We start from the raw sequence: 27,216 nt of genomic DNA, 5'->3' as shown, positions 1-27,216 counted from the left end.
CACTTACTGAAGAGACTATCTTTTCTCCATTGTATGTTCTTGCCTCCTTTGTCATAGACTAGGTGACCGAAGGTGCATGGGTTTACCTCTGGACTTTCTACCCTGTTTCATTGATCTGTATTTCTGCTTTTGTGCCAGTACCATACTGTTTTGATTACTGTAGCTTTGTAGTATAGTCTGAATTCAGGGAGCCTGATTCCTCCACCTCTGTTTTTCTTTCTCAAGATTGCTTTAACTATTCAGGGTCTTTTGTGTTTCCACACAAATGTAAAATTTTTTATTCTAATTCTGTGAAAAATGCCATTGGTAATTTGATAGGGATTACATTGAATCTGGAGATTGCTTTGGGTAGTCTAGTCATTTTCACAATATTGATTCTTCCAATCCAAGAACATGGTATATCTCTCCATCTGTTAGTGTCACCTTTAAGTTTTTTTTCATCAGTATCTTATAATTTTCTGAGTACAGGTCTTTTGCCTCTTTAGGTAGGTTTATTCCTAGGTATTTTATTCTTTTGGATGCAATGGTAAATAGGATTGTTTTCTTAATTTCTCTTTCTGATCTTTCATTGTTAGTGTATAGGAATGCAAGAGATTTCTGTGTATTAATTTTGTATCCTGCAATTTTACCAAATTCATTGATGAGTTCTAGTAGTTTTCTGGTGCCATCTTTAGGATTTTCTATGTAAAGTATCATGCCCTCTGCAAACAGTGACAGTTTCACTTCTTCTTTTCCAGTTTGTAGCCCTTTTATTTCTTTTTCTTCTCTGATTGCTGTGGCTAGGACATCCAGAACTATATATCTTCTTCATGGATTGATCCCTTGATCATTATGTAGTGTCCTTCACTGTCATTTCTAATTTAAAATTCTATTTTGTCAGATATGAGTATTGCTACTCCAGCTTTCTTTTCATATCCATTTGCATGGAATATCTTTTTCTAACCCTTCACTTTCAGTCTATATGTGCCTCTAGGTCTGAAGTGGATCTCTTGTAGACAGCATATATATGGGTCTTGTTTTTGTATCCACTCAGCCAGTTTATGTCTTTTGGTTGGAGCATTTAATCCATTTACATTTAAGGTAATTATTGATATGTATGTTCCTATTGCCATTTTCTTAATTGCTTTGGGTTTGTTTTTGTAGGTCTTTTTTCTTCCCTTCCTCTTTTGTTCTCTTGTGGCTTGATGACCATCTTTAGTATTGTGTTTGGGTTGCTTTTTCTTTTGTGTGTGTGTTATCTATTGTAGTTTTCTGGTTTGCATTCCCCATGAGCTTTTGAAATAGCAGTCTATATATATACAAGGTTGTTTTAAGTTGCTGGTCTCTTCATTTCAAATGCAATTCCCATTTCCTGCATTTGTACTCTCCTCTGCTCATGGCTGCTGATTTAGATATCATATTTGTGTGTGGATGATTTCCTCCTTTTACTGTATTTTTGCCTCTACCAATGAGCTTTCCCATTTGTGATTTTCTTATTTCTAGATGTGGCCTCTTTATTTTCCTCCCTGCCTAGAGAAGTTCCTTTAGCATTTGTGGTAAAGCTGGTTTGGTGGTGCTGAATTCTCTTAGCTTTTGCTTCCCTGTAAAGCTTTTGATTTCTCTGTTGAATCTGAATGAGAGCCTTGCTGGGTAGAGTATTCTTGGCTGCAGGTTTTTCCCTTTCATCACTTTAAATATACTGTGCCACTCCCTTCTGGCCTGCAGAGTTCCTGCTGAAAAGTTAGCTGATAACATTATGGGGATTCCCTTGTATGTTATTTGTTGCTTTTTCCTTGTTGCTTTTAATATTTTTCCTTTGTATTTAATTTTTGACAGTTTGATTAATATAATACAATATAATATTATAATTAATATATAATCTCAGGCCCTTTCTCTTTCTCTTCTTCTTCTGGGACCCCTATAATGTGAATATTGGTGAGTTTAATGTTGTCCCAGAGGTCTTCATTTCTTTTCATTTGCTTTTCTTTATTCTGTTCTGCAGAAGTGATTTCCACCACTCTGTCTTCCAGCTCACTTATTCGTTCTTCTGCCTCAGTTATTCTGCTATTGATTCCTTCTAGTATATTTTTCATTTCAGTTGTTCATCTCTGTTTGTTTGTTCTTTAGATCTTCTATCTCTTTGTTAAACATTTCTTGTATCTTCTCAGTCTGTCTCCATCCTTTTTCCGAGATTTTGGATCATCTTCACTATCATTACTCTGAATTCTTTTTCAGGTAGATTGCCTATCTCCTCTTCATTTAGTTGTTGTTGTAGGTTCTTTATCTTGCTTCTTCGTCTGCAACATATTTCTTTGTCATCTCATTTTGTCTAACTTACTGTGTTTGTAGTCTCCTTTCTGCAGGCTGCAGGACTGTAGTTCCTCTTGCTTCTAGTGTCTGCCCCCTGGTGGGTGAGGTTGGTCCAGGGTCTTGTGCAGGCTTCCTGGTGGGAGGGAATGGTGCTTGCCCTTTTGTGGGTGGAGTTGTGTCTTGTCCCTCTGGTGGGCAAGGCCATGTCGGGAGGTGTGTTTTGGGATGGCTGCAAGCTTAGTACGACTTAGTACGACTTGGACAGGCAGACTGTCTGCTGATGGGTGGGCTGTATTCCTGTCTTGCTGGTTGTTTGGCCTGAGGCATTCCAGCACTGGAACCTGCAGGCTGTTGGGTGGGGCTGGGCCTTGGTGCTGAAATGGGGACCTCTGGGAGAGCTCATGCCAATTAATATTCCCTGGGGCCTCTGCTACTAGTGTCCTCACCCCCACGGTGAGCTACATCCAACCCCTGCCTCCCCACAAGACCCTCCAAGACCCCTAGGTAGGTTTAGCCAGGCTCCTGTGGAGGTACTGCTTTGTGCTGGGTCCCAGTGCATTTGAGACCTTGTGTGTGCCCTCCAAGAGTAGAGTCTCCATTTCTCCCAGCCCCGTGGAGCTCCTACACTCAAGCCCCACTGGCCTTCAAGGCTAAATGCTCTGGGGGTTCTTCCTCCCGATCCCAGACCCTTAGACTCTCTTGAAGGGCTATTTTTATATGGGAACGTCCCTGTGTAGCCTGCATGGGTTTGATATATATATATATATATATATATATATATATATATATATATATATTTATATTTATTTATTTATTTATTTATTTATTTATTTTCGGTGCAAGGGCTATGTTTAGTATGGATGTCTGCTCCCTCTTTCCTCAGTGTATGCTGGACGTTATCCCCTTGATAGGGGTTTGACTGGTGTTGTGGTGACTAGAGCCTGCCCTGGGTATTGTGTGGGGCCTCCCCTTTGCTCTGTGGTTGTCGGGGTGGGGTCTGCTCCCTAGTTGGAGTAGAGACCCCAGATCTGTTTCTTAGCTGTGTTTCTGATCTGTGATGCAAGGTAGGTGGGATTGGAGCAGTCCCACTGGAAGAGAAGCCACTGAGTATTCCTCCTCTGGAGCTGTTCACCTGTGAGCATGCTATGTTGTGTCACCTTCCACCTGTTGTGTGAGCTCACAAGTTACTCTGTTATTGGCACTATTCTCAGCCCCATCTTAACTGTGGGTATGCTGTCAGTTGGCCCTGGAGTCTCTCAGGCGTTGTTTTTACCAGGCCACCAACATAGATACACTGAAGTCACGTCCCAAGATTGCGGTAATCCTGGATCTGGACCCACTGTGGCGCTATGGGCGCTATGGGGGCAGCTCTAACTCTGACCTGGACCAACCCCTGCATGTACGTGCCCACAAAGTTCACACCTGCTAAAGCCAGACCCACCTCAGTTGCAGGAGCACTTGTTGTCTGTTCAGATGTTCTGCAGGCACTGAGTTTACCAAGCCAGTTGCAGGGTTTTAATCTGTGGTTTGTGCAGGTAAAAGGAGAGATTTCAGCTCTTCTTCCTTAGGCACACAGCCCCTGGGGCTCAGCTTTGGTTTCAGCCCCACCTCTGCATGTGGGCCATCCATAGGCATCTGCTCCCTGCCCAGTCGAGAGTGGGTGGAGGCGGTGACGGGGGTGCACTGGCATGCTTTGGTGGGAGGGGGCAGAGGTGGCGACTGATGGGGACGTGCGAACCCGCTCCAGCAGGAACCCCTCCTACTGCCTCTGGGGGCGGGGGCCGGAGGGCGGGGAGAGAGACTGTCATGGTGACCCTGCTCTTCACATGTCACTTAACAATGGCGCTTCACTTCCATGGTGGTCTGGGCTTCCTCCAGGAGCATTCCCAGTTGTGGAGTTCCTCACTCCCATCCCTTCAGGCTGTCTCCACACAGCCCACAGCAATTCTCTCCCCAGTTCTGCTCTCCAAACCCCACATTCCAGCATCTAGCCCCTGTCCACACCAGCAGACACACAACTCAGGCTGGGGCATGCAGGGCTGTGTCATGGACCATCTGTGTAGGTCTCACTCTGTCCTGCCTGCCACAGACTGGCTGCTGTGCTCTCCTTCAGGCCCCTGACACTCCCCTTCTGTCTCAGCTGATCTCCCCACTGGCAATGGGGGTTCCCTGGGTGCAGGGACCTCTCCTCTCCTTCAGCTCCTCCCAAAGCCCCCACAGGGTGCAGGTCCCGTCCTGCTTCCTCTTTTCTTTTTTTCCTTTTCTCTTTTCTGTCCCCCCGGTTATGCGGGGATCTTTTCTTATCCTTTTAGGTGTCCGAGGTCTTCTGCTAGTGTTCAGCAGGTGCTCTGTAAGAACTGTTCCATTTGTAGATGTATTCTTGACACCCCTGTGAGGTGAACTCCATGTCCTCCTACTCTGCCATCTTCTCCTTCTCCCCACTGCTTCTTAATATTATTTTCCACATAACACAAAACATTCCTGTCTTTTTCTTGGAAGACTATAAAAATCTCATTCACAATTTTCTTCTGGTTCCTAGGAAACTGTTGCCCAGGCTACTGAAAGAAGTTATTTGGGAAGAGTCACTATTTCTTTGAGAAAAGGGTGAATATTCAAATGACCTGAAATCAGCTTTGGCTCTGGAATACCAGACCAAGAATACCACGTGCTAACTCTGGGAGTGGCACAGTTTAAGTGTGACCAGAGAAAATCAGGTCTGGAGAAGGCAAGAGTCTTATATCTGCAGAGATTAGCATCAAAACAATCACCAAGATCCTTGGTATTCAAAAGTCACACTCAATATTGACTGTTCTCTATCATGTAGAGATATAAAAGACCAGTCATCCAAATGTACAATTCAGACTTATATACAAACCTGTGGGACCTTCAACCTAAACCAGTACTTTCTCATACTGGACACAAACTCCATTAGTTCATACAATGCATTCAGTCAGTAAATGTTTACCAAGTACCTAATGATTCACAGGGGCTGGTGCTGGGATTAATCTCAGGCTTAGTTTATGGAGAGGGGAAGGAAGATGTGAGAGTAAGAAATGAGATACTGTGAACAATCTGGTAAAGAATCATAAATAACTCAAGGCAGTACAAGGTAATAATAACCGCTAACAGATATAGTATGCTTAGTATGTGCCGGGTACTATTCTAAGCCTTTTCCATATACAATGTATTCTCTTAAAAAAAGTAGCTTTATTGAACTATAATTTGAATACCATAAAATTTACGCCTCTTAAGTATACAGTTTGATAAATAGTAGTAAATTTATACAGCTATGAAAGCATGGCCACAACCCAGTCTTTAATATTTTTGTCATGAATTTACTTATTCACTTTTGTAATTCAGTTTTAGAATATTTCATCACTTCAAAAAGTTCCCTCATGCCCATTTGTAGTCAATCTCTTCTCCATGTTTGGCCTGCTCCCATTACCCTCCAGCTCTATCTTTATAGTTTTGCCATTTCCAGAAATAGATATTATTTCTTAATATATAATTTACAGATAAGGAAAATAAGCTGTAGGGGACTTAAATGACCTGCCCAAGATCACAAAGCTAGTAAGTGACCAGCAGTCATATCCAGCCAATCTGATCCCAGGGTTTTTACCATTATGCTATACTGCTGTAAAAAATAATAGGAAAAGTCTGAGGAATTAAGAAGTGGGAGAGATCACATCTGGCTGTAGGATTAGGGAAGATCTGATGCAGGAGGTGAACTTTTGAAAGAAAGGAATAAGGAGCATGGAATTAGCAAAAGCATTAAATTAGAAAACCTTAAGGCTAAATAATATATTCAGGAAATATTTATTGAGCATCACTATGTCCTTTTAGCTTGCTAATCACTTTAAATCACTTTACCTGCATTATCTCATTAATCTTTATAGCAGTCCATAAATTATATTATTGTCCTCAATTTACAGATAAGGAAGTGGAAACTGTGAAAAGGTCAAGCAGCGTGTCCAATATCACATAGGGGCTGGTCGGAACAAGGCTGGGCTTTGAATGCAGTCAAGGTCTATTTGCCTCTGAACTGCAAACTCTTAAACATTGTGTTAGTTGAGCTCTAAAATAAAACAAAGCAGCAACAACAATTAAAAAACCCAAACTGGGACTTCCCTGGCGGTCCAGTGGTTAAGACTCTGTGCTCCCAATGCAGGGGGCATGGGTTCGATCCCTGGTCAGGGAACTAAGATTCTGCGTGCCACATGGTGTGGCCTAAAAAATAAATAAATAAAAATTAAATTAAAAAACAAATAAATGAATAAATTAAAAAAACCCAAACTGATCTTTGGGGAGATTATTCTTGTGGCAGAACTTAGAATAGAGTGGAACAGAGAGAATGGAGGCAGGCAAAGCAGTTCACTACGACTACAACTGCTGGGTGGAATCTTGGGTGACAGAAGGGGAAATTAAAATAGGTAATAGGAGGAGAAACAACTGGAAGGGATTTGTGGCTGAGGTGAGAGGGGAGAAGAAATGCCTGGTAGTGAGAAGAAGAGAAATATCTTTTTAGTCACTATCATGGAAAACCTGAACATCAGTCTTTTTTTTTTTTTTTCTGTTTTGATACTTCTGTCAAAAACTTGGTTGAGACAATTGATATTTGATGGGGAAAATTTTAAAAAGAAATTTTAACAGAGCGTGCAGGGACTTCTATGTACTTCAGGAGTACGTAGAATTATGAGGAATCCCTCATAATTGCAGGCACAATAATGTATGTATACATGCTAATTCATTTTTCTGGGTAAAGAGACCATAGTTTTCATTATATTCTGAAAGGAACCCCAAAAAGTTAAGAATGATTGCTCTAAGGCATAGGGCAAGTTTATTCCTTTTTCTTAATTCTATAAGCTCCATTCCTTATTAAGTTTCCAGAAAGCTATATATCAGCTTTTAATTATATTTGTTCCTTCTATAAAATTTGATTTAATATTAAGTATACCAACAATTACGTAGTTAATGCATATTCATAGAATGACATATCTCTCTATATTTATACACACACACACACACACACACACACACACACACACAACCACACACACACAAACACAATGTACACATTTTAAAAATAAAAGTGCTGGTAAGACTATCATCCACTAAGCAGATAAATCTCATGTATAAATGCATATGTTTATATATATGTAAATATATGTGAATATATTTATGTAAATAAACACACATATATTTTTGCATACACAGATGGAATTGAACATAATGGATCATGTCCCATTTATATAGAGCTGGTGGTATGTCTGCTCATCCATCAATCGACATCTCATGATAAGAGAACTTCTTAGAGTTAACATTGAAGAAAACTCTGTTTCTTGACCCTTTGTTTCATTTTGCATTTTTAAAATAGCTGAGCTATATTATAGCATTCAGTTTAGTTTAAAGAATAAATGATAAAGAAAATACCAGGGTGAGCCCTTTCTAGATCAAGAAATAAAATACTGGCAGCATACAACCTGGAAGCATCACCAATACCCATTCCTGATTACAATCTCTTCTCACATCCAAGAGCCAGCCACTATTCTCCTAAGTACTCCTTTTCTATTCTCTATAGTTTTACCACTTATGTGTGCATCCCAAAATGTGATTTAGTTTTGACACTTTTGAACTTTATACAAATAGAAATATACTGTATATATTCTTTTTGAGACTTTTTTTGCTCAGTATTATGTCTGTGAAATTGACCTGTGTTGATGATCTACGTAGCTGCAGTTTGTGTTCTTTGCTATACAGTATTCCACTGTATGCATTTATGACTTTTTATCCACCCTGTGATTGATGGACATTTGGAATATTTCTGGTTTGGGGCTAATGTGAATAATGCTGCTGTGACAGAGGCCGCTAGTTATCCACCAAAACACACTCTTCCCTTCTTCCGGGCTACACAGCTAGATTATATTCCTCAGTCTTCCCTGTAATTATGTATGGTCAGGTGGAAAACTAGTGGGCACTGCGTGGGCCATTTCAGGCCTGTCCTATAAAAACCTTGAAGCCTTTCACGTGCACTCTTCCATACCCTTCCTACTCTTTGTTGACCTGCTATGGCAGGGCCAACAGTTTCTTACACAAACTCTTTTAGAAAACAAAGGAGGAAAAAAAGACTTCCCGACTCATTAAAAAAGAAAACTGGTGAAATACACATTTACCATTTTAATCATTTTAATGTGTACAATTCACTGGCAATAGGTGCATTATAATGAATGTTGTAAAACCATTGCCACGCTCTAGTTCCATAACTTTTTCATCACTCTAAATGGAAACCCCGTACCAATTAAGCAGTCATTCTCCTTTTTCCCCTCCTCCTGAGCCCCTGTGAACCACTAATTTTTTTTGTCTATTCTGGATATTTCATGTAAGTAAAATCATACAACATGATTCCATCAACATGGCCTTTTGTATCTGGCTACTTTCACTTCGCAAAATGTTTTCAAGGTTCATCCACATTGTAGCATATATCAGAAGTTTATTCCTTCTTGTGGTTAAATTATATTCCACTGTATGTATATATTGCATTTTGTTTATACATTCATCTGTTCATGGACATTTCTGTTGTTCCCACCTTTTGGATATTATGAATAGAGTTGTTATGATCATTTCTGTACAAGATTTGCTTGAAAGCATTTTGTCAATTACTTTGGGTATAAACTTATGAGTGGAATTGATGAGTTATATGGTAATACTGTTTAATGTATTGAGGAATCACCAAAGTGTTTTCCACAATAGCTCCGTAATTTTAAAGTTCTAGCAGCAATGTATGAGGGTTCTGCTTTCTCTGCATCCTCTCTAACTTATTTTACATTTTAAAAATTATAACAATCGTAGTGGGTGTTAAAGTGGGTATCTTATTTGATTGGATTTCCCTAACAATTAGGGATGTTGAACATCATTTCATGCTTGTTGGCCATTTGTACATCTTCTTCAGAGAAATGTCTTTTAATGTACTTTGCCCAGTTTTTAAATGGGTTGTCTTTTTGTTTTTGAGTTGTAATAGTTCTTTATATATTCTGGATACCAGACCCATGTAAGATACATGATTTTCAAATTTTTAACCCACTCTGTGGACTATCTTTTCATTCTCTTGATAGTGTTCTTTGGCACAAAAATTTTTAATTTTCATGAAATCAAATTAATCTATTTTTTCTTTTGGTTGCTTGTGTTTTTGGTGTCAAATCTAAGAAACCACTGCCTAATCCAAGGTCCCGAAGATCTGTACCTATGTGTTCTCTGAAGAGCTTTATAGTTTTAGCTCTTATACTTAGGTCTTTGATTCACTTTGAGTTAATTTTTATATATGGTATGAGGTATACAAATGAAGGATCCAGCTTCATTTTTTTCACATGTGGATAGCCAGTTGTCCCAGCATCACTTGTTGAAAAGACTATTCCTTCCCTATTGAATTGTCACAGCACTCCTGTCAAAAATCAATTGTATCAACTATCTATCTATCTATCTATCTACCTACCTACCTACCTATCTATCCATCTCTAGCTATCTCCTTATATCAGTACCACACTGTTTTGATTACTGTACCTTTGTAGTGAGTTTTGAAGTGACGAAGTTTGAATCCTCCAACTTTGTTCTTCTTTTTGTTTTTGCGATACATGGGCCTCTCACTGTTGTGGCCTCTCCCGTTGCAGAGCACAGACTCCGGATGCGCAGGCTCAGCGGCCATGGCTCACAGGCCCAGCTGCTCCGCGGCATGTGGGATCTTCCTGGACCGGGCACGAACCCGTGTCCCCTGCATCGGCAGGTGGGCTCCCAACCACTGCGCCACCAGGGAAGCCCTGTTCTTCTTTTTCAAGACTGTGTTAGCTATTGGGAACCCTTGCAATTCTTTATGAGTTTTAGGATCAGCTTTTCCATTTCTGCAAAAAAGTGTTGTTGGGATTTTGATAGGAATTGCACTGAATCTGTAGGCCAACTTGCGGAGTACTGCCATCTTAAGAATAGTAAGTCTTCAAATCCATGACTGTGGGATGTCTTTCCATTTACGTCTTCTTTAATTTGTTGCAGCAATGTTTTGTACTGTTCAGTGTACAAGTCTTGCACTCAGTTAAATTTATTGCTAGGTATTTTATTGTTTTGATGCTGTTATAAATGGAATTGTTTCCCTGTTCTTTTTCATTAGTTCATTACTAGTGTATAGAAATACAATGGATTTTTGTGTTAAATTCTTTGCTGAAACTTTGCTAAATTCATTTATTAGCTCTAAGAGTTTTTGTGCAATTAGCTGTAGTAGTTTTTGGTTTTCTTCTGCATTCTCTAGGATTTTCTATATATAAAATCATGTCATCTGCTAATGCAGTTTAACTTCTTCCTTTCCAACTTGAATACGTTTTATTTCTTTTTCTTGCCTAATTTTTCTGTCTAGAACTTCCAGTAAAATGTTGAATAGAATTGGCAAACGTGGGAATACTTAGCTTGTTCCTGATCTTAGAGGAAAAACTTGCAGTCTTTCACAATTGAAAATGACATTAGCTGTGGGTTTTTCATAGATGCCCTTCATCTAGTTGAAGAAGTCCCTGCTACTCCTATTTTATTATTGTTTCTATCATGGAGTGTTGAATTTTGTCAAATGTTTTTTCTGTGTTAAGATGATCATACTTTTTCTTTTTATTAATATGGTATATTGTATTGATTGATTTTCATATGTTGAAGTAGCTTTGAATTCCTGGGCTAAATCCTATTTGGTCATGATATATAATCCTTTTAATATGTTGCTGCATTCAGTTTGTTATCATTTTGTTGAGGATATTTTCATCTATATTCACAAGGGATTTTGGTCTGTAGTTTTCTTGTGATGTCTTTGGCTCTGGTATCAGACTAATGCTGGCCTCATTTTAATGATTGAGTAAGTGTTCCTTCCTCTTCTATTTTTTGGGAACAGTTTGAAAACAATTTGTGTTAATTCTTCTTTAATATTTGGTAGAATTCACCAGTGAAGCCATCTGGTCCTGGGCTTGCCTTGTTGGGAGTTTTTTGATTACTGGTTTAATCTCTTTACTTGTTATAGGTCTATTCAGATGTTCTACTTTTCTTGAGTCAGTTTTGGTAGTTTGTGTATTTTTAGGAATGTTTCCATTTCATCTAGGTTTGTTGCCTTTTGGTTGTCTACTGTTTGTCTCAACTGCTATTTTTTACCCCAGGCGGCAGTGCTCATTTGGCTTTCAGTGTTTTCAAAGAATGTCCTACATGTAACTGCTTCTCTGTCCTGAAAAAGTCCAGAGGTAGGAAAAACAAAGGCAGTCTCCTTGTATCAGTCTTTTGGGAAATCCACAGACAGGTTGAAACAGACAAACACAACTCCTTGAGAACAAGGTCTGCTTCCTCTGGGACCAGGTACTCACACCTGGAACTTGGCTGCCATCTACAAGACTGCTGCCATGCTGTGGAAGGGGGCAGGGCAAGGATAAATTAAAACTTTATTAAGTTCTCCTATCATGTTTCAGTGGCCTTTTTTTCCGGTTAAGAATTTGCTTGGTTTCCATAAATCATTCACCATCTTTCAGAGCTCTGATAATGTTGGTTCTGACAGTATGTGCCAGGTTTTTCAGTGTTTCTGGCAAGGGACAAGCCCCTGGAAGTCCCTACTCTGCCATTTTTGCTGACACGCTCCTGACTCATTTATGACACTAGTATAACTCTGATACCAAACCTGACAAGGTCATTACAAAAAAAAGGATATTACACACCAATATCTCCCAATCAGTGTAATTCATCAAATTAACAGAATAAGGAAGAAAACACATGATCATCTCAATAGGTGCAGAAAGAAAAGATCTGATGAAATTTAACACTCATTACGACAAAGGCTCTCAGCAAATGAGGATGGAACTTTCTTAACCTGATAAAAGGCATTTACAAAGAGCCTACAGCTAAAATCATACTTAATGGTGAAAGACTGTCTGCCTTCCCTATGACAGTGGGAACAAGGCATGAAGTCCACTTTTACCATTTTATTCTACATTGTAACAGAAGTCCTAGAGAGTACAGTGAAATAAGAAGAAATAAAAGGCATAAAAAGATTGGAAAGAGAGTAACTGTTATGGACTGAATTGTGGTGTCACCTCCACCCCCCCAGCAATTCATATGCAGAAGTCCTAACCCCCAGTACAGCTCAGAATGGGACTGTATTTGGAGACAGGGCCTTTAAAGAGGTAATTAAGGTCAAATTAAGTCATATGGGTGGGCCCTAATCCAATATGACTCTTTGTCCTTATAAGAAAAGGGAGACACACCAAGAATGCACATTCACAGCAAAAAGGGCAAATGAGGACACACTGAGAAGGCAGCCATCTGCAAACCAAGGAGAGAGGCCTCACGGGGAATGACTGGAAAGGAACGTGAGGAAGTTTTCATGAATAATGGAAATGTACTATTTCTTAATTATGTAGGTATATCCAATTGTCAAGGCTTATTAAACTGTACTATTAAGTCCTGTGCAATTTTATTGTATATAAATTAAACCTCAATTAGAATAAAAGAAAATGAAAAAAACCCCACAGTTTTCTTGCCTCTCAAGCAGTGCTGTTTTTAAGACCCCACTCTACTCACTTTGACATTACCAATCAATCAGCATTAGGACTTTGAAGGGACCAGCACATACACTTCTTAAGCCACTAGATCATTGCAGGGACTGAGGTCAAAAGGTCTAATTGATTAGATCCTTGTTGTGGGAAAATGGGGCAAGGACACAAAAAGAAAAATTAATATTTATCCAGTCAACCCTTGAACAACGTGAGGGTTAATGCCAGTGTAACTGAGAGTAGGCCCTCCGTATAGGCGGTTCCTCCACATCCGTGGATTCAATCAATCATGGACTGTTTAGAACTGCAGTATTTACTACTGAAAAAGCTCCGCATATCAGTGGACTCGGTAGTTCAACCCTGAGTTGTTCAAGGGTCAACTGTAATATATTAATTCATTAAACAAATACATTACAAAACAAAAACATTAATACCACATGTTAAGCAACATTCAAGGAAATGGGGAAACAAAAGTGAACATAAGGAGTTCTTATATTCTCATGGGAGAAGACACAAAACACACATAATAAGCAGGTAAATTATGTAGTATTTTGAGATACTTGTATTGCAGAGGATAGGAAATGTAGAGCCTCTGGTTCAAGTTACTATTCGATATATAGCAACTTCAACTCTGAATTTTAGTCTCTTGCGTTTGAAGTTTTTTTTTGAGTGGGCTGGGCAGGATGATTTAATCTACATGTTTAGGTTTATTCATAGCTCTGTACTATGCTTGTCTGCTGTGTTTTAATGATAAAGGTATCAATTTTTAACAAATCTTTTAGCTCAGACTACTGGGAACCAGAAGTAATATATTGTGGTATCCTTTCTAATGATTAAACATATAATGATAATGCTAATGCTAATAATAAAAGAAACATAAATAAATGTTCCTTAGAGGCAAGATGGAAATGGTTTCTGTACTTTAGATACTCCTACTTGCTTATTTCTTTAATCAGGACTGCAATATTAATCCAACATGGGCTACAAATAACGCTCACATCATTGCAAGCACAGGCTCACGTAGAGGAACAACTAGGAGCTTCAGAGATTATTTCTCACTTCAGATCATTCCTTCATTTCCAGTAAAAGAAAAATGTGTTTGGGAGTCTCTCAGGGAGTCTCAACCAGTGACAGCTGCTGTATGTTATATAACCTATAAAACCCCGAAAGACAAAATGAAGGGCATGGTCAATACCATCCAGTAAATCCAACTTACTCTAGGTTCAGCCTCTCTCATACCCTCTCAAAGTGTTAAGGGGAGTCAGAGATCGATGTCAGAGAAATAAACAGGAGGTAGCTCTAAATGTAGTATTGGGCTTTTAGTATTGGGTTAGTATTTTCCTAATTAATTCTGGAACATGCGTGCTCAGTGGCCTCACAACCTCTGCCAGCCCATCAGCATAACAGGAAAAAATATTCTCCCAGCTTTGAGGGCTCTTATAAAAGAGAGTCAGTGATTGTTCAGGAAGGGGAGGTTCTAGGCAAGCTAGGAGAGAATAAAAATACTGCTGTGTAGGGAGGAAAAAAGAAGAATGAAGTTTGGGTATTTTTAGATTTATGCCTTTGGCTTAAAAGTTCTTGACGCAAGTTTGGATTTTCCTAAGTAATGTCTCCTTGTTCCACAGAGCTCAATAAAAGCAACTAAGACAGAACATTCCAAGCATCTATGACTGGAAAACAATTTATATTTTAAGCATAATTCTGACAATACTGTACTGTACTGATATTTTTGCAATCACAAGGTTATTTCTTGAGACAAGAATCAGGTCTGTTTTTTTTTTTTTTTACATGTTTAGTATTAATAAAGTCGACAGAATGGTGAGGAGGATAGGAGAGGTAAAGGAGAAAGAGACTGATAATAAAGATTAATGGTCCTTCAGTAAATGTCCTATGTAGTACTTAATGTTTAAAGGACAACAAAAGTAACAAAGGATATAAAACAGAATAATAACATATTTTAAAACTTAGACATACTAAAGAGAGGAAAGCAATTAAGGAGATGCTAAACCAAGCAGTGTAACTTAGGTAATTGGTGTCAGGTCATTGACTCAGGCTAAACAGGGGGTCCAATCCTGCTACAGCACACCTTGGAAAGTTGGTCTCCCACAAAAAATGCCAATGCAATAACTTTGCCCTGTACTGTGATCTGTGTATACCACCAGCTCTGCAACGGGCAGAATGGCTCAAAGGGGCAGTTTTAGCTCCTCAATGATCAGGTATGCCATAATTTTGCTAATGGCTCCATATTAGAATAAAAGAAGAGAAAAATACAAGATAGCATTTCTTATTAGTAGAAGAAAAAGTTAATAGTTGCTGTGAATACCTTGAAACAAAACCCTTTTAAAAAGATGAAAAATTTTCCATTTTTCTCACTATAATGCTACAACCCTCCCCACCCCCCAAAAAAAGAGAAGGAAAAAAAAAAAAAACTAATGAAAAAAAATAAAACCATGAGTGAAAACTGTTCTTGAAAACTGCAGAATTATAACAGCTTTCTGTTGGTTAAATTGATTGGTATAGTAACATTATAAAATGACTATTAGGACTCATTGTGCACAACAGAAAGTGCTGAAATGTCAGCAGACTACACAGCAAAAAGTAATGGGTTCTGAACCCCTGTTAGTCAAAAATGATATTGTTTCAAATTAGAAATTGATTTTTTTTTTTGGACAAAAGCCCTTTCTAGACTTCTGGCTTCTGTAGCTGGGCCTGGGAGAGATTAACCTCCACCATGGCCAGGGCTGGCCTGATGATACCTTTCTCAAAGTGCCTTTTCAATTGCAGTTTTCTAATGTTGCTGCGGTCTCAACCAATAACACAAGTTATTTGTCCCTTTGCTATCACACTGTATTTTTCTCATTTTGCTATTTTATTTTACTGCTGACACACAATACAAATTTATTGTCAAGTTAATAGAAGACTATGTTGAGCCTTGCAGTATAACTACCACACCAATTCTGACTGGTTCTCCACTCTCCAAAGTGCAATGACTAAGAATAGAGGGAGCCAAAAGTAAGAGTTTCCCATCTCTGAAGGACTATTAATAGAGAAAGTAGAGAAGATGCCATCTCAGATACTAAGTCTCCTCAATTTCAGTTTTGTTTCTGTTAGCAAAGTCTAAAAAGACAGAAGTTGTTCTAAGTTGTCCTAAAACAACAGAGGTCTGCAGAACTTTTGCCCTATGTCAAACAAAAATGTACCTTTGCTTTTGTTTCAAATTGTGGATAGTCTCCCTTCTGAAGCTTGGACTAATTATCATCTCTCAGTTATCTGGGAGAGGACTAAGCGATTTCTAGACTAATCATAATTAAAACCAAAAAACATGACAAAGTTGGCAGCTCATGAGGAAAGGTAGAGAGTAGTATACCTGTAAGATCTCATAAAGCACTGCTCAATTCTCAAATAAATAAATGTGAACGTGGTTAGAGAGATTATGAAAAGTTGGTTGATTACCACTAGCAGTGGGCAGTGCTAGCTAGCCCAGTAAAATAAGAGGTAAACAAGGAGGAAATCAGGGTAAATGGTTGTGAGCAGGAACAAAAGATGTCTGGGAAAGAGGCGTGAGCAGAAGGGGGCTCTGAGACCTTTTGTGCCCTTTGTTTTCTGTACATCATTTCTGACTGATGAAGCTCAGACTTGTTCCATTCTGTCCCAGAGTCCCTCCTTTAACGATTCCAGGAGAGATTTAAGCCAAAAGTCACTCCAGAAACAACTGAGAAATGCAATTAAATTTGACTGCCTCACTCAACCTTTCACATAGTTATTTATAATTGATTTCTTTTAAAATATCTACGATATATAAAATAGGAAGGATTATTGGCACTTCAAAGACTGCTAGGCAATATAGGCTTAAGACGTATGAGATTCTGTTTTAGACGCAATGACCTCTCCTCCACCCTCCTTTTATTTCCAGTTAATCGAGGATTAACTGTAGTTATTAGAGTTTACTTTCCCAGCAAAGATTTATGTTCAGTTTCTTGTCCTCTTTATTTGCTTTAAGCATTATTTTATGTCTATGACCACATTTACTGCTTAATAATTCTTGCAGTTTGCTGTTTGCAAAAAGAGGGACACATTAGACAGTTTCTCATATGAGTGTTCTAAGAGAAATGTTGATGCAATTCACTGATCTAGGTGACGTGCTACCTTTGGCCTTGCAGGCCCATGTCAGTCTGTAACACATTTAACTCTTGTTCAGGGTTATAGGAAATCATCTGGAGCTCATGGCTAGCAGCCATCAGCAACCAACTGCCCCCAAGAGCTTCCTGTTTTGCTACTACAGATGCTGAGCTTACCTCTTTGGGGCTGATATGCATCTTTCTTTTGACCTGTCCACAGGGCATCATCTTCCATATGTGACTGAAACCCAACTGTCTTCTTCTCCCTTCTATTCTCTCCATTATTAGTGAAGTCTTGGTACTTTTTGCTGGATGATGATGTTCCAAGCGTCCAGACATCACATTTTGACTTCAATAAACTGAAAAGAATAAACATTTATGAGCTGTAGGCAGCACAGCAGGGGGTATAGATCACACAAAGGCATATACGTTCAGTATGAATTGAAATGCAATTCATGGCAATAGAAACTTTCTTTTTCTTATCTTTTATTGATGTATAATTTAAATAATTTACTGAAGGTCTATTTTGTGTTCTGCCAAAACAATTTTGGAGAAGAAATGGTTTTTATCCTCAAAAAGTTTATATTTGGGGTTGGGGAAATGAGACTCAGACCCTAAAACTGCTAATAAAGCCATAGAGTATGACTAAGAACCAGAGTATCTGTAAAAATAAAAAGTATGCTAAAACAAGACTTGCATAACTAAAATGTTTCCGAGTACTAAAAATGAATGAGGGATGAAAATATCACCAATTTGCTTCAAAATGTATTTGTGTTTCTCATTTTCAATTGTTATAGTATTTATTATGTACTCAGGGTATGTGAGGAATAGTACTATAGTGCTTGTGGGAGAATTGGTCTCTGTCCTCACATAATTTCATTATAAAGTCAACAAGGCAAATATGGAGTAAAAGAAATTTTAATGAAAATAAACACATGTGCATATGTTTTTCTCTCCAGTGAAATATGTTCCCACCATTAGCACAATTCCTCTTATAACATTTTATTTTTTAGAGAGAAATGTTATGATGACGTGTATCCCTTACTATTCTACCAGCCCCTTCCTTCTAATTTAAGTTCACCATAGACTCATGATACTTCAGTTTTGTCTTCCCCATGACCATAAACAAGGTGAAAATTAAAATGAAGAAAAATAATTTATTCAAAAAGTAACATTCTAAAAACTAGGATATTTAAACTCCCCAGCAGCAGAGGCAATCTCTAGACAAGAATAGGTTGATGGAATATTACTGGATCCATTATGAATGCTAGGTGGCCCTTGACCAGGTTTGAAATCACATAAACCCATCAAAGTCACTGGGCTCCTTTTGTGTGGATCAGAATTTTTAGTCATGTTTGCTCACATCATAATTTATTAATAAAAACCAATACATTAAATGGTTTTATGTTCAGAGTGGTGAAAATAAACAAACTATTAGCTGTATGGCTTTACAGGGGAATAAAGCAGTGTATTAAATTTATACACTTAAAATTTTTTTTACCAGAACCCAAGGATCACTTTCCCTTGTGGACCTACCAGTGGATGCATATCTTAGCTAATGTAACTTCTACTCATGGGACAGGAAAATACAGAGAATAAAACTGTATTACTGTTAATGAAAGATAAGTTTACCTCAAACCAGAAGTCCCAAACCCTGGCAAATCCAACAATGACATCTCTACTTGTTCTTACAGAAAAGTTAATGTGACCAAGACTACTGGGTTTCCCAAAATCATACATTCTCAGGTCAGCCAAGCTCCCAATACTAGCTAATGTTGATCACTCCCAATACTGAATAGTTCCTTCCATTTTACACAGAAGCTTGTCTGTACCTTTATTCCAAATCCCATCCTGGGAACCTGGGTTCTAATTTCCCTGAAATAAAGATGACTATATAAAAAAATTTCTTCTTTCATTTGCATTTATTTCCAACTTTACCCATCTACTATTCTTCTATTAACATCTCAGAAGGAAATCACACCTTTTACTCATACTCTTGATACCATTATTGGCCCCTTCCCTCTGTGACTATGGCCTGCCAATCATCTCCTTTTCTTATAACTTACAAACTCCTCCTCTCAAATGAATTCTCTCCTAGGATTACAAATAAGACTAGACTTTCCATTAAAAATCAAAACCTAAATCTAAATCCCAAAACTATCCCTTAAGTGGAAAAGTATAATAATACTCAGTGTCAGTGAGAGTGTTGGGACAGGAGGATTTTAGTATAGTACTAGAGAAACTGCAAATTGGGATAACCCTTATGTGAGTGATTTGTCACTACAAAATAAAAGTGCACCTAACCTCCTACAATTTCACTTTTAAGAAGTTACCCTATAGAATTACATAAACAACAGTGGAATTAGAAAATTTTCTCACACTACATACAAAAATAAATCCAAAATGGATTGAAGACCTAAATGTAAGACTGGAAGCCATAAAACTCCTAGAAGAAAACATAGGCAGAACACTCTTTTGACATAAATCATAGCAATATTTGTTTTGGATCTGTTTCTAAAGGCAAAGGAAATAAAAGCAAGAATAAATGAATGGACCTAATTAAACTTAAAAGCTTTTGCACAGCAAAGGAAACCACTGAAAAAATGAAAAGACAACCCACTGAATGGGAAGAAATATTTGCAAATGACGTGACTGATAAGGGGTTAACAATCAAAATATATAAACAGCTCATACAACTTAACATCAAAAAACCCAAACAACCCAATTTAAAAAATGGGCAGAAGATCTGAATAGACATTTTTCCAAAGAAGATATACAGATGGTCAACAGGCACATGAAAAGACATCGCTAATCATCAGAGGAATGCAAGTCAAAACTACGATAAGATATCACCTCATACCTGTCAGAATGGCTATCACCAAAAAGACAACAAACAACAAATGTCGGCAAGGATGTGAAGAAAAGGGAACCCTTGTATACTGCTGGTGGGAATGTAAATTGGTGCAGCCTCTATGAAAAACAATATAGAGACTTCTCAAAAAGCTAAAAATAGAACCAACATATGATCTAGCAATTTCACTCTTGGGTATACATCTGAAGAAAACGAAAACACTAATTTGAAAAGATGCATGCACCCCATTGGTCATAGCAGCATTATTTACAGTAGCCAAGCTATAGAAGCAACCTAAGTGTCCATCAACAGATGAATGGATAAAGAAGATGTGGTATATATATACAACGGAACACCACCCAGTCATAAAAAAAGAATGAAATTTTGCCATTTACAACAACATGGATGTACCTGGAGGGTATTATGCTCAGTGAAATAAGTCAGACAGGGAAAGACAAATGCTATATGCTATCACTTATATGTGGAACCTAAAAATTAAAACAAATGAATGCCTATAACAAAATAGAAACAGATTCACAGATAGAGAGAACAACTAGTGGTTACCAGTGAGGAGAGGGAAGAGGAGAGGGGCAGGATAGGGGTACAGGATTAAGAGGTACAAATTACTATGTATAAAATAAGTAAGCTACAAGTATATATTGTACAACACAGGGAATACAGTCTGTTTTATAATAACTATAAATGGAACATAATCTATAAAACTTCTGAATCACTGTCTCATACACCTGAAACTAATACAGTATTGTAAATAAACTATACCTTAATTTAAAAAAATAAATAGGGACTTCCCTGGTGGTGCAGTGGTTAAGAATCCACCTGCCAATGCAGGGGACATGGGTTTGAACCCTGGTCAGGGAAGATCCCACATGCCATGGAGCAACTAAGCCCATGCTCCACAACTACTGAGCCTGTACTCTAGAGCCCATGAGCCACAACTACTGAGCCCGCGTGCCACAACTACTGAAGCCCGGGTGCCTAGAGCCTGTGCTCCGCAACAAGAGAAGCAACCGCAATGAAAAGCCCATGCACTGCAACGAAGAGGATCCCCCACTTGCCACTACTAGAGAAAGCCGGTGCGGAGCAACGAAGACCCAATGCAGCCAAAATAAATAAATAAATAAAATCCTACTATCATCATTTATAAAATAAATAAATAAAATAAATGAAAACAGAAAAAAAGAATGAGGTAGTTCTCTATACTACTGTGAATAAACTTCATGACATACTATTAAGTAAAAAAAGGGCAATTTGCAATAATAGAATATATAATATGATCTCATTTTTGTAAAAACAAAAATATACAAAAAATATTTTTTAAGTTCTGGATGGATAAATAACAAATCAGAAAAGTAGAACAGAGTTACTGAGGGAACGATTTTTATAATTTAATTTATATACTTCTGAATGTTTAAATTTCTTCCAATAGGCATGCACTTCCGTAATTATAAAACAAAAAATTTCACCATCTCCTTTATGTTACCATCTTCTCTCCTTCCCTTCTTTGCCAAACTTCTAGAAAACAATAATTTTAACAGATATGCCTACTAAAACTATTTTTTAAAGAACAAATCTAGTGGTGTATTCTCTTTCAACCATCTTGCTTGTTATAAGACTACTTCACAGCAACTGACTCCTTCCTTAAAACTTATTTCCCTTGGAGTTCATGACATATATCTTGATTGGTTTTCTAGTTTTAGGAGGCTGCTGCTCATATTCTTTTATTGGGAGCTCTTGTACTTCCCTTCCCCTAAATGCAGACATTCCTGATGATTCTGCCCTTGTCCTTCTTCTCTTCCTCCCTTAGCACTTTCTTAGTGATCCCTGTCACACCACTGTATCTCCAATTATGATTTCTAAATAGATTCATCTAGCCCACAATGTTCTCCAAAACTGCTGACCTCTTCAAGTATCTGTTGAAAAGCTGTGAAGAGATGCCTTGTCCTACCTCCCAAAACCAACTCACGCTAAAGCAATGAATAATCTTTATCTTGAAACCTGTTCCTTTATCTGTTTCCATTCTCATTTAATGTATCACCATCCTCCCTGCTACTCAGATGAAAAACTTCAGCTGTCTCAAATTCTGCTTTCCTTATTCTTGTTCAATAAATTGCCAAATCAATCATTCATTTATATATTCCTTAGATATTTATTGAGGACATATTCATATGTATGAAGGGACTGGGGTGGGCAAATAGGGAAAAGAAATATTTACTGAGGACTTGTTATGTGCTAGGTGCTAGGTATACAAACCAGCAAGATCTGGTTCCTGCTCTCCAAGTGATTTTAATGGCGGAGACAGACATGGAAACAGATTTTTTTTAATATGATATGATACAAGTTATGACTCAGGAATATGTGTGGTGTTTAAGGAAGCACAAAGGCAGGGCATCTAACTGTATTTGAATAACTGAAGGGAAATTCCTGAAGCTTTCAAACTAAGTCTTGGTGGATAAGCAGGGGATAAGGAAGGATAGTAGGATGGAAGGCAGAAGAGAATAGTATTAGCAACTATACTAATTAGTAAAACTTCAGCATATATTTTGAGCAAGTTAAATCATTTGGTATACTGTTAACGGTTATAGCATTGAGTTTGGGGTATTGGGTGGGGAGAAGTGTGAGGTGAAGCAAGACAGATGGGCTGGGTCAGAACATAAAAGGTTTGGTTTTCCATGTTAAGGGGCTTGAACTTTATTTTGTCGGCAAAACAAAGTCATTGAAGGGCTCTAAGGAGAAAAATGACATGATACAACTTGAATTTATGAAGAATTGCCCTGGCACAATTTAGAGAATGGATTGGATGAGTGGGAAGGCTGCTGAAATAGCTGTGATGAGAGATGATGAGGGTCTAAATAGAGAAGCAGTGGTAGGAATGGGAAGGAGACAACTTTTAAAATACACTTAGGATTTAAAATTGGCAGAATTTGATATGTGTTTGAAGGTGAAAAGTGAGGGACAGGAGTGAGTGAGAATGAGTGGCAGAATTTGGGTGGATAAGCAATATAGAGAAGGTGGTGGTGGGGGGATTAAATGTAGCTTGAGGTGCCTATGAAGCATCTGGAAAGATATTTCAAGAGAGCAATTGGATCAATAACCCTGCAGTTTTTTGCTTGTTGGCTGACTGACTTGAGAAAGCATGTGCTTTCAATTTCATTGGTGAAGGAGGAGGTAAATTCATTCCTGTAGGTGAAAGAAATGGGTATTGAGAAAAGTGATGATTTAGAGAAGGTATTTAGGGAATTCAAGGTAAAAATGACCAAGAACAAAAACAAGACTGTCCTGCAACGTTTAGGGCTATAACAGAATTAGAAATCATAAATTTGTATCTGGGCTCAGGTGCACAGAGGTAAAAGCAGAGAAAGCAGCCTGAGAGCTTGATCCAGGGTTAGGATTTTTTGTATAGGGTGTGGCAGACTAGAGGTCAAGGGAAACTTGTATGCTAATAAGGGAATAGTTTAGGTCAACCATTTGGTCCAGAATGTACATGGGGAAGAAAGTGAGACAAAGAGGGGCCTGAAAGACTGGAAAAAAAAGGGGAGAAATGAAGGATTTAGATGTCTCTTTAAGATAAAACAAAACAAGAAAAACAAACAAAACACTTGGTATAGTCTATATGAGAAATGAGAACATGAACAGACCCAAGTGAAAGAGGTGAACTATAAAGGGGGTACCAGTCAGTGATTTCTGAGATGGAACCACAGCAGGGGGAAGCAAGCTCCGGATGTGGCCAGGGACAATATGGCTAAAGAAAACGAGTGTACCACAGAAGACAAATCTCTTTAGCTATGGCAACGGAGAGATCAACCACGTGAATACTGGAATCTCACAGAATGGGGTTAGGAGACGTGGGGGAGGAAGTGACTGAGTGGATGTCAAATTCCTAGTGAGATCACAATGGAAAACAAAGAAAAGGAAGGATGGACTGTAAGGCCAGATATACTGAGATTCACATAAACAAGGAGGTTCACTAGAGAGTAAACTAGTTAAAAGTTTGAGATGTTGGAATGAGGAGAACAGGAAATGCTGGCACTACTGTCTCTGTTGTTTGCCAAATGTGACAGAAAGAATGGCCTGGATAGTAGCATTCTCAGAAAAGATGCCAAATTTAGGCAGTGATTCACAGCCTGCTAAACATTAAAATTACGTGGGAAAATTTTTAAAAGAGCGATGGGCTGTCCTACCCATTCTTAGAAATGGAATGAATCCATCTGGAGTGAGCTGCATTATGTGCCTCCCTCTCTCACCCTCTCTTGTCCTTTTTTTTTAAAGCTCCACAGGTAATCCCAATGTCCAGTCAGTGCTGAAAATCACTAACTTATGGCCAAGAATGAAAATATTTTTTGTGTGTGAAAAGGTTGAGGATGAAAAGAGTTTATTTTCTATGAAATAGGTGCTTGGTAAGGCACCTTTAGGAAATCCTGGGGGCAGCAGGAAGGAAAGGGGTGTTAGGGAAGGAAAGGTAGACTTTTAAGAGAATGAAAGTACAAGAGAGAAAAATCAATACAAATTACTCAGATTTTGGCATGAGTCACTTAACAAAAAATGAAGGGGAACACGTCCTCGATTTAGAAGACTATAAAATCTAGGATGGGGAAACATATATTAAATCTTTCCTTCCTTTTTCCAGTGGCCAAATTTGGGTGCTAGTCATGCCATGTCTAAACAATTGCTATATCATCCAGTTTCTGGCTCAGTCACGGGATCAGCCATTTCTTCAAGGAGATCTGGTATCTTTTAGTTAAAAAAAAAAAAAAAAAAAAGAGCTAACGGAATTGGATTATCACTGTTCCTAAGTTCTCATAGAGCAAGAGACTATATGCATGTATGTATGTATATACACATATGTTTATTTATATATCTAGAAATATATTGAAAATCATGAGTTTACACTAATGTCTTCAATTCCAAACCAACAGGGTTCATTTTAGTTTTCTACCTTTCCGTATATGTAACTCCATTCTGTAACAGTGAAAAAACTTGGCTACCATTTTCCTTAAAACAATGACTTACTCATTTTGTATGAAAACCGTATTCCATCACCACTGCCATGATCCCTTCCCCTCCCTCCCTTGTCAGTCACCACCACATCGCTCCGGGTGTTTCTGCCAACACACCTCTGTATAGGCACTCTCCCCACTAAGCTCTGAGTGGGCTACCTCTGCTGTGAGAAAGCCCTTCTATCTCAGGCTCTCAAGACCCCATGCATGGCTGACCTCCACGTGGATACCATCCTCATTTTGTTCAACCTCCAACACCCTACACCAATACAATCACCAGGATGAAAGCACTCCCCACCCTGCACAAGCTCTGACATTCAGTGCCAAGCTGCCCTCCTCTGTGGATCAAGCTCCGACCCCATGATCAAATAAATTTGGGGTATGATGTTAGGCTGGGTTCAAGGTTAATTTTTTTCATATCTATATGCAGTATATCCAGCATTATTTATTTAAAAGACTTTCCTTTTTCCACAGAATGCTTCATACCTTTGTCAAAACGCAGTCAAACATATGACTGTGTGGGTCTATTTCTGGACTCTATTCTGTTTCATTGATAAACAGCTAATATATAGCTATCATATGAAAATAAATTTGATTTTTATACATTGAACTTGAACTCTGTGGTTGTGTTAAATTGACTTAATAATTCTAGCAGTTTTGGGGTAGGTTCCTTAGGATTTTTCTATGTAGACAATCATATTATTTAACAATAAAGACAGTTTTACTTATGTATTTCTAATATTTTTCATGCCCAACCACATCAGCTAGGACTTCTAGTACAATGCTGAATAGAAGTGGTGAGAGTGAACATCCTTACCTTATTCCTAAGTGTTCATCACTAAAGAGATGTATCTTTATCTATATGCTCTATCTGATTTCTAGCTTGATAAGAAGTCATTTTTAAAAAATGAGCATTGGAAGAGTTTTTTGCATCTGTTTGAAAAGGTGTTTTTCTTCCTTACTATGTTAATATGGCAAATCACATTGATTGATCTTCAAATGTTAAGCCAACTCTCCATTCCTGGGATAAACTCTATTTAGTCAAGCTGGATTATATATATATTTATGTATTCCAGGACTTAATTTGCTAATATTTTGTTAAGGAACTTTTTTTGTTTTGCATTTATGTTCATGAGGAAGATTAGTCTGTCATTTCTTTTCTTCTCATGCTTTTACCTGGTTTAGGTATCATAAAAGGAGTTGGGAAAAGTTCTTTCTTCCTCTAGTCCAATGGTTCTCAAGTGGGGTAGAAGAAGAGGATTTTGCCACACAGGGGACATTTAGCAATGTCTGGAGGGTTTTTGATTGTCACAGTTGTGGGGGTTGCTAATGGGTAAAAGAGAGGGATGTTGCTAAACATCCTGCAATGTACGGGACAGACCACCATCACCCCACAACCTCACCCCAAGCTATTATCTGGTCCAAAATGTCAAGAGTACCAAGGCTGAAAAACTCTGCTCTAGTCTTTGAAAGAATTTGTGTAAGATTGATATTTCTTCTTTAGGTGTTTGGTAGAATTCATGAGTGAAGTCTTATGGGATTGTGATTGTAGTTTTATTCATGGGACATTTCTTAATTAAAAATTAAATTTGTTTAACAGAGGGCTATTCAGATTCTCTACTTTTTTGGTATCAATTTTGGTATATCATCAATTTCAAGGAATTTATATCATTTAAGTTATCAAACGTGCTTACAAAAATTATTCATAATATTCTTTAATTACTTTAAAAATATCGTTAGAATCTATGGTGATATCTTCTTTTTCATTCCTGATACTGATCATTTGTTTTCCTCTCAATAATAGTTGATCATCTTGAAAAGGCTTATTGATTTTATTTACATTTTCAAAAAGTCAACTTTTAGCTTTACAGATTTTCTCGATTGCCTGTTTTCTTTTTCACTGCAAGACTTAACAAACATTGGCTGCTACAATGATGAAAGCAGAATATAAATACAGAAATAATACAAATTGGGCAATGCTGAGAGAAACTGGAGTTCTGGCCCAGAATGGAAGATACTGTTAATGTCCCCTGAGACACTAGAAAGTCCATATCCTGGATAAAGGCTTACCGTAAAGCTCTAACAAAGCCCAAAATCAAGCTATAGCAAAATGCACAGGGACAAAAAAGTTTGGAGATTGATTCTTACCAATTTAGAGGGGCTTGGGAAGCACTTCAGGCTTTCCAGAGAACTGTCCTTACAAAGTATATAACCAAACCTATCCAAGTTCAAGGTGAATAGGAGGTGATTGAATTGCTGAGAAGAGCAAAAATCAACATTCTTTAGAGAATGATAATAAAATCCGCATCTCTAAATGTATCATCCATAATACCCAGAGTACAATATAAATTGTCAGACACAAAAAGAAAAAATATGTGATCCATAGTTAAGAA

General features: G+C 38.0%; 1 protein-coding gene across 16 annotated transcripts in view; it reads right to left on the bottom strand.

The window, feature by feature from the left end:
- KIAA1328 (KIAA1328 ortholog) overlaps positions 1-27,216 on the bottom strand; it is a 381,988-nt gene that overhangs the window by 57,190 nt on the left and 297,582 nt on the right. For all 16 annotated transcript variants that reach the window (XM_027127776.1, XM_027127772.1, XM_027127780.1 and 13 more), the window contains one exon: positions 17,135-17,316. In XM_027127776.1, coding sequence (XP_026983577.1) covers positions 17,135-17,316 — 182 coding nt within the window. The remainder of the gene's footprint in view (positions 1-17,134; positions 17,317-27,216) is intronic.

The sequence above is a fragment of the Aethalodelphis obliquidens genome, unplaced genomic scaffold (genome assembly GCF_003676395.1).
Source record: "Aethalodelphis obliquidens isolate GAN/ISIS:26980383/991018 unplaced genomic scaffold, ASM367639v1 scaffold32, whole genome shotgun sequence".
NCBI lineage: Eukaryota > Metazoa > Chordata > Mammalia > Artiodactyla > Delphinidae > Aethalodelphis > Aethalodelphis obliquidens.
Note: the sequence above shows the minus strand (reverse complement) of the source record. Positions and strands in the feature narration are given on the sequence as shown.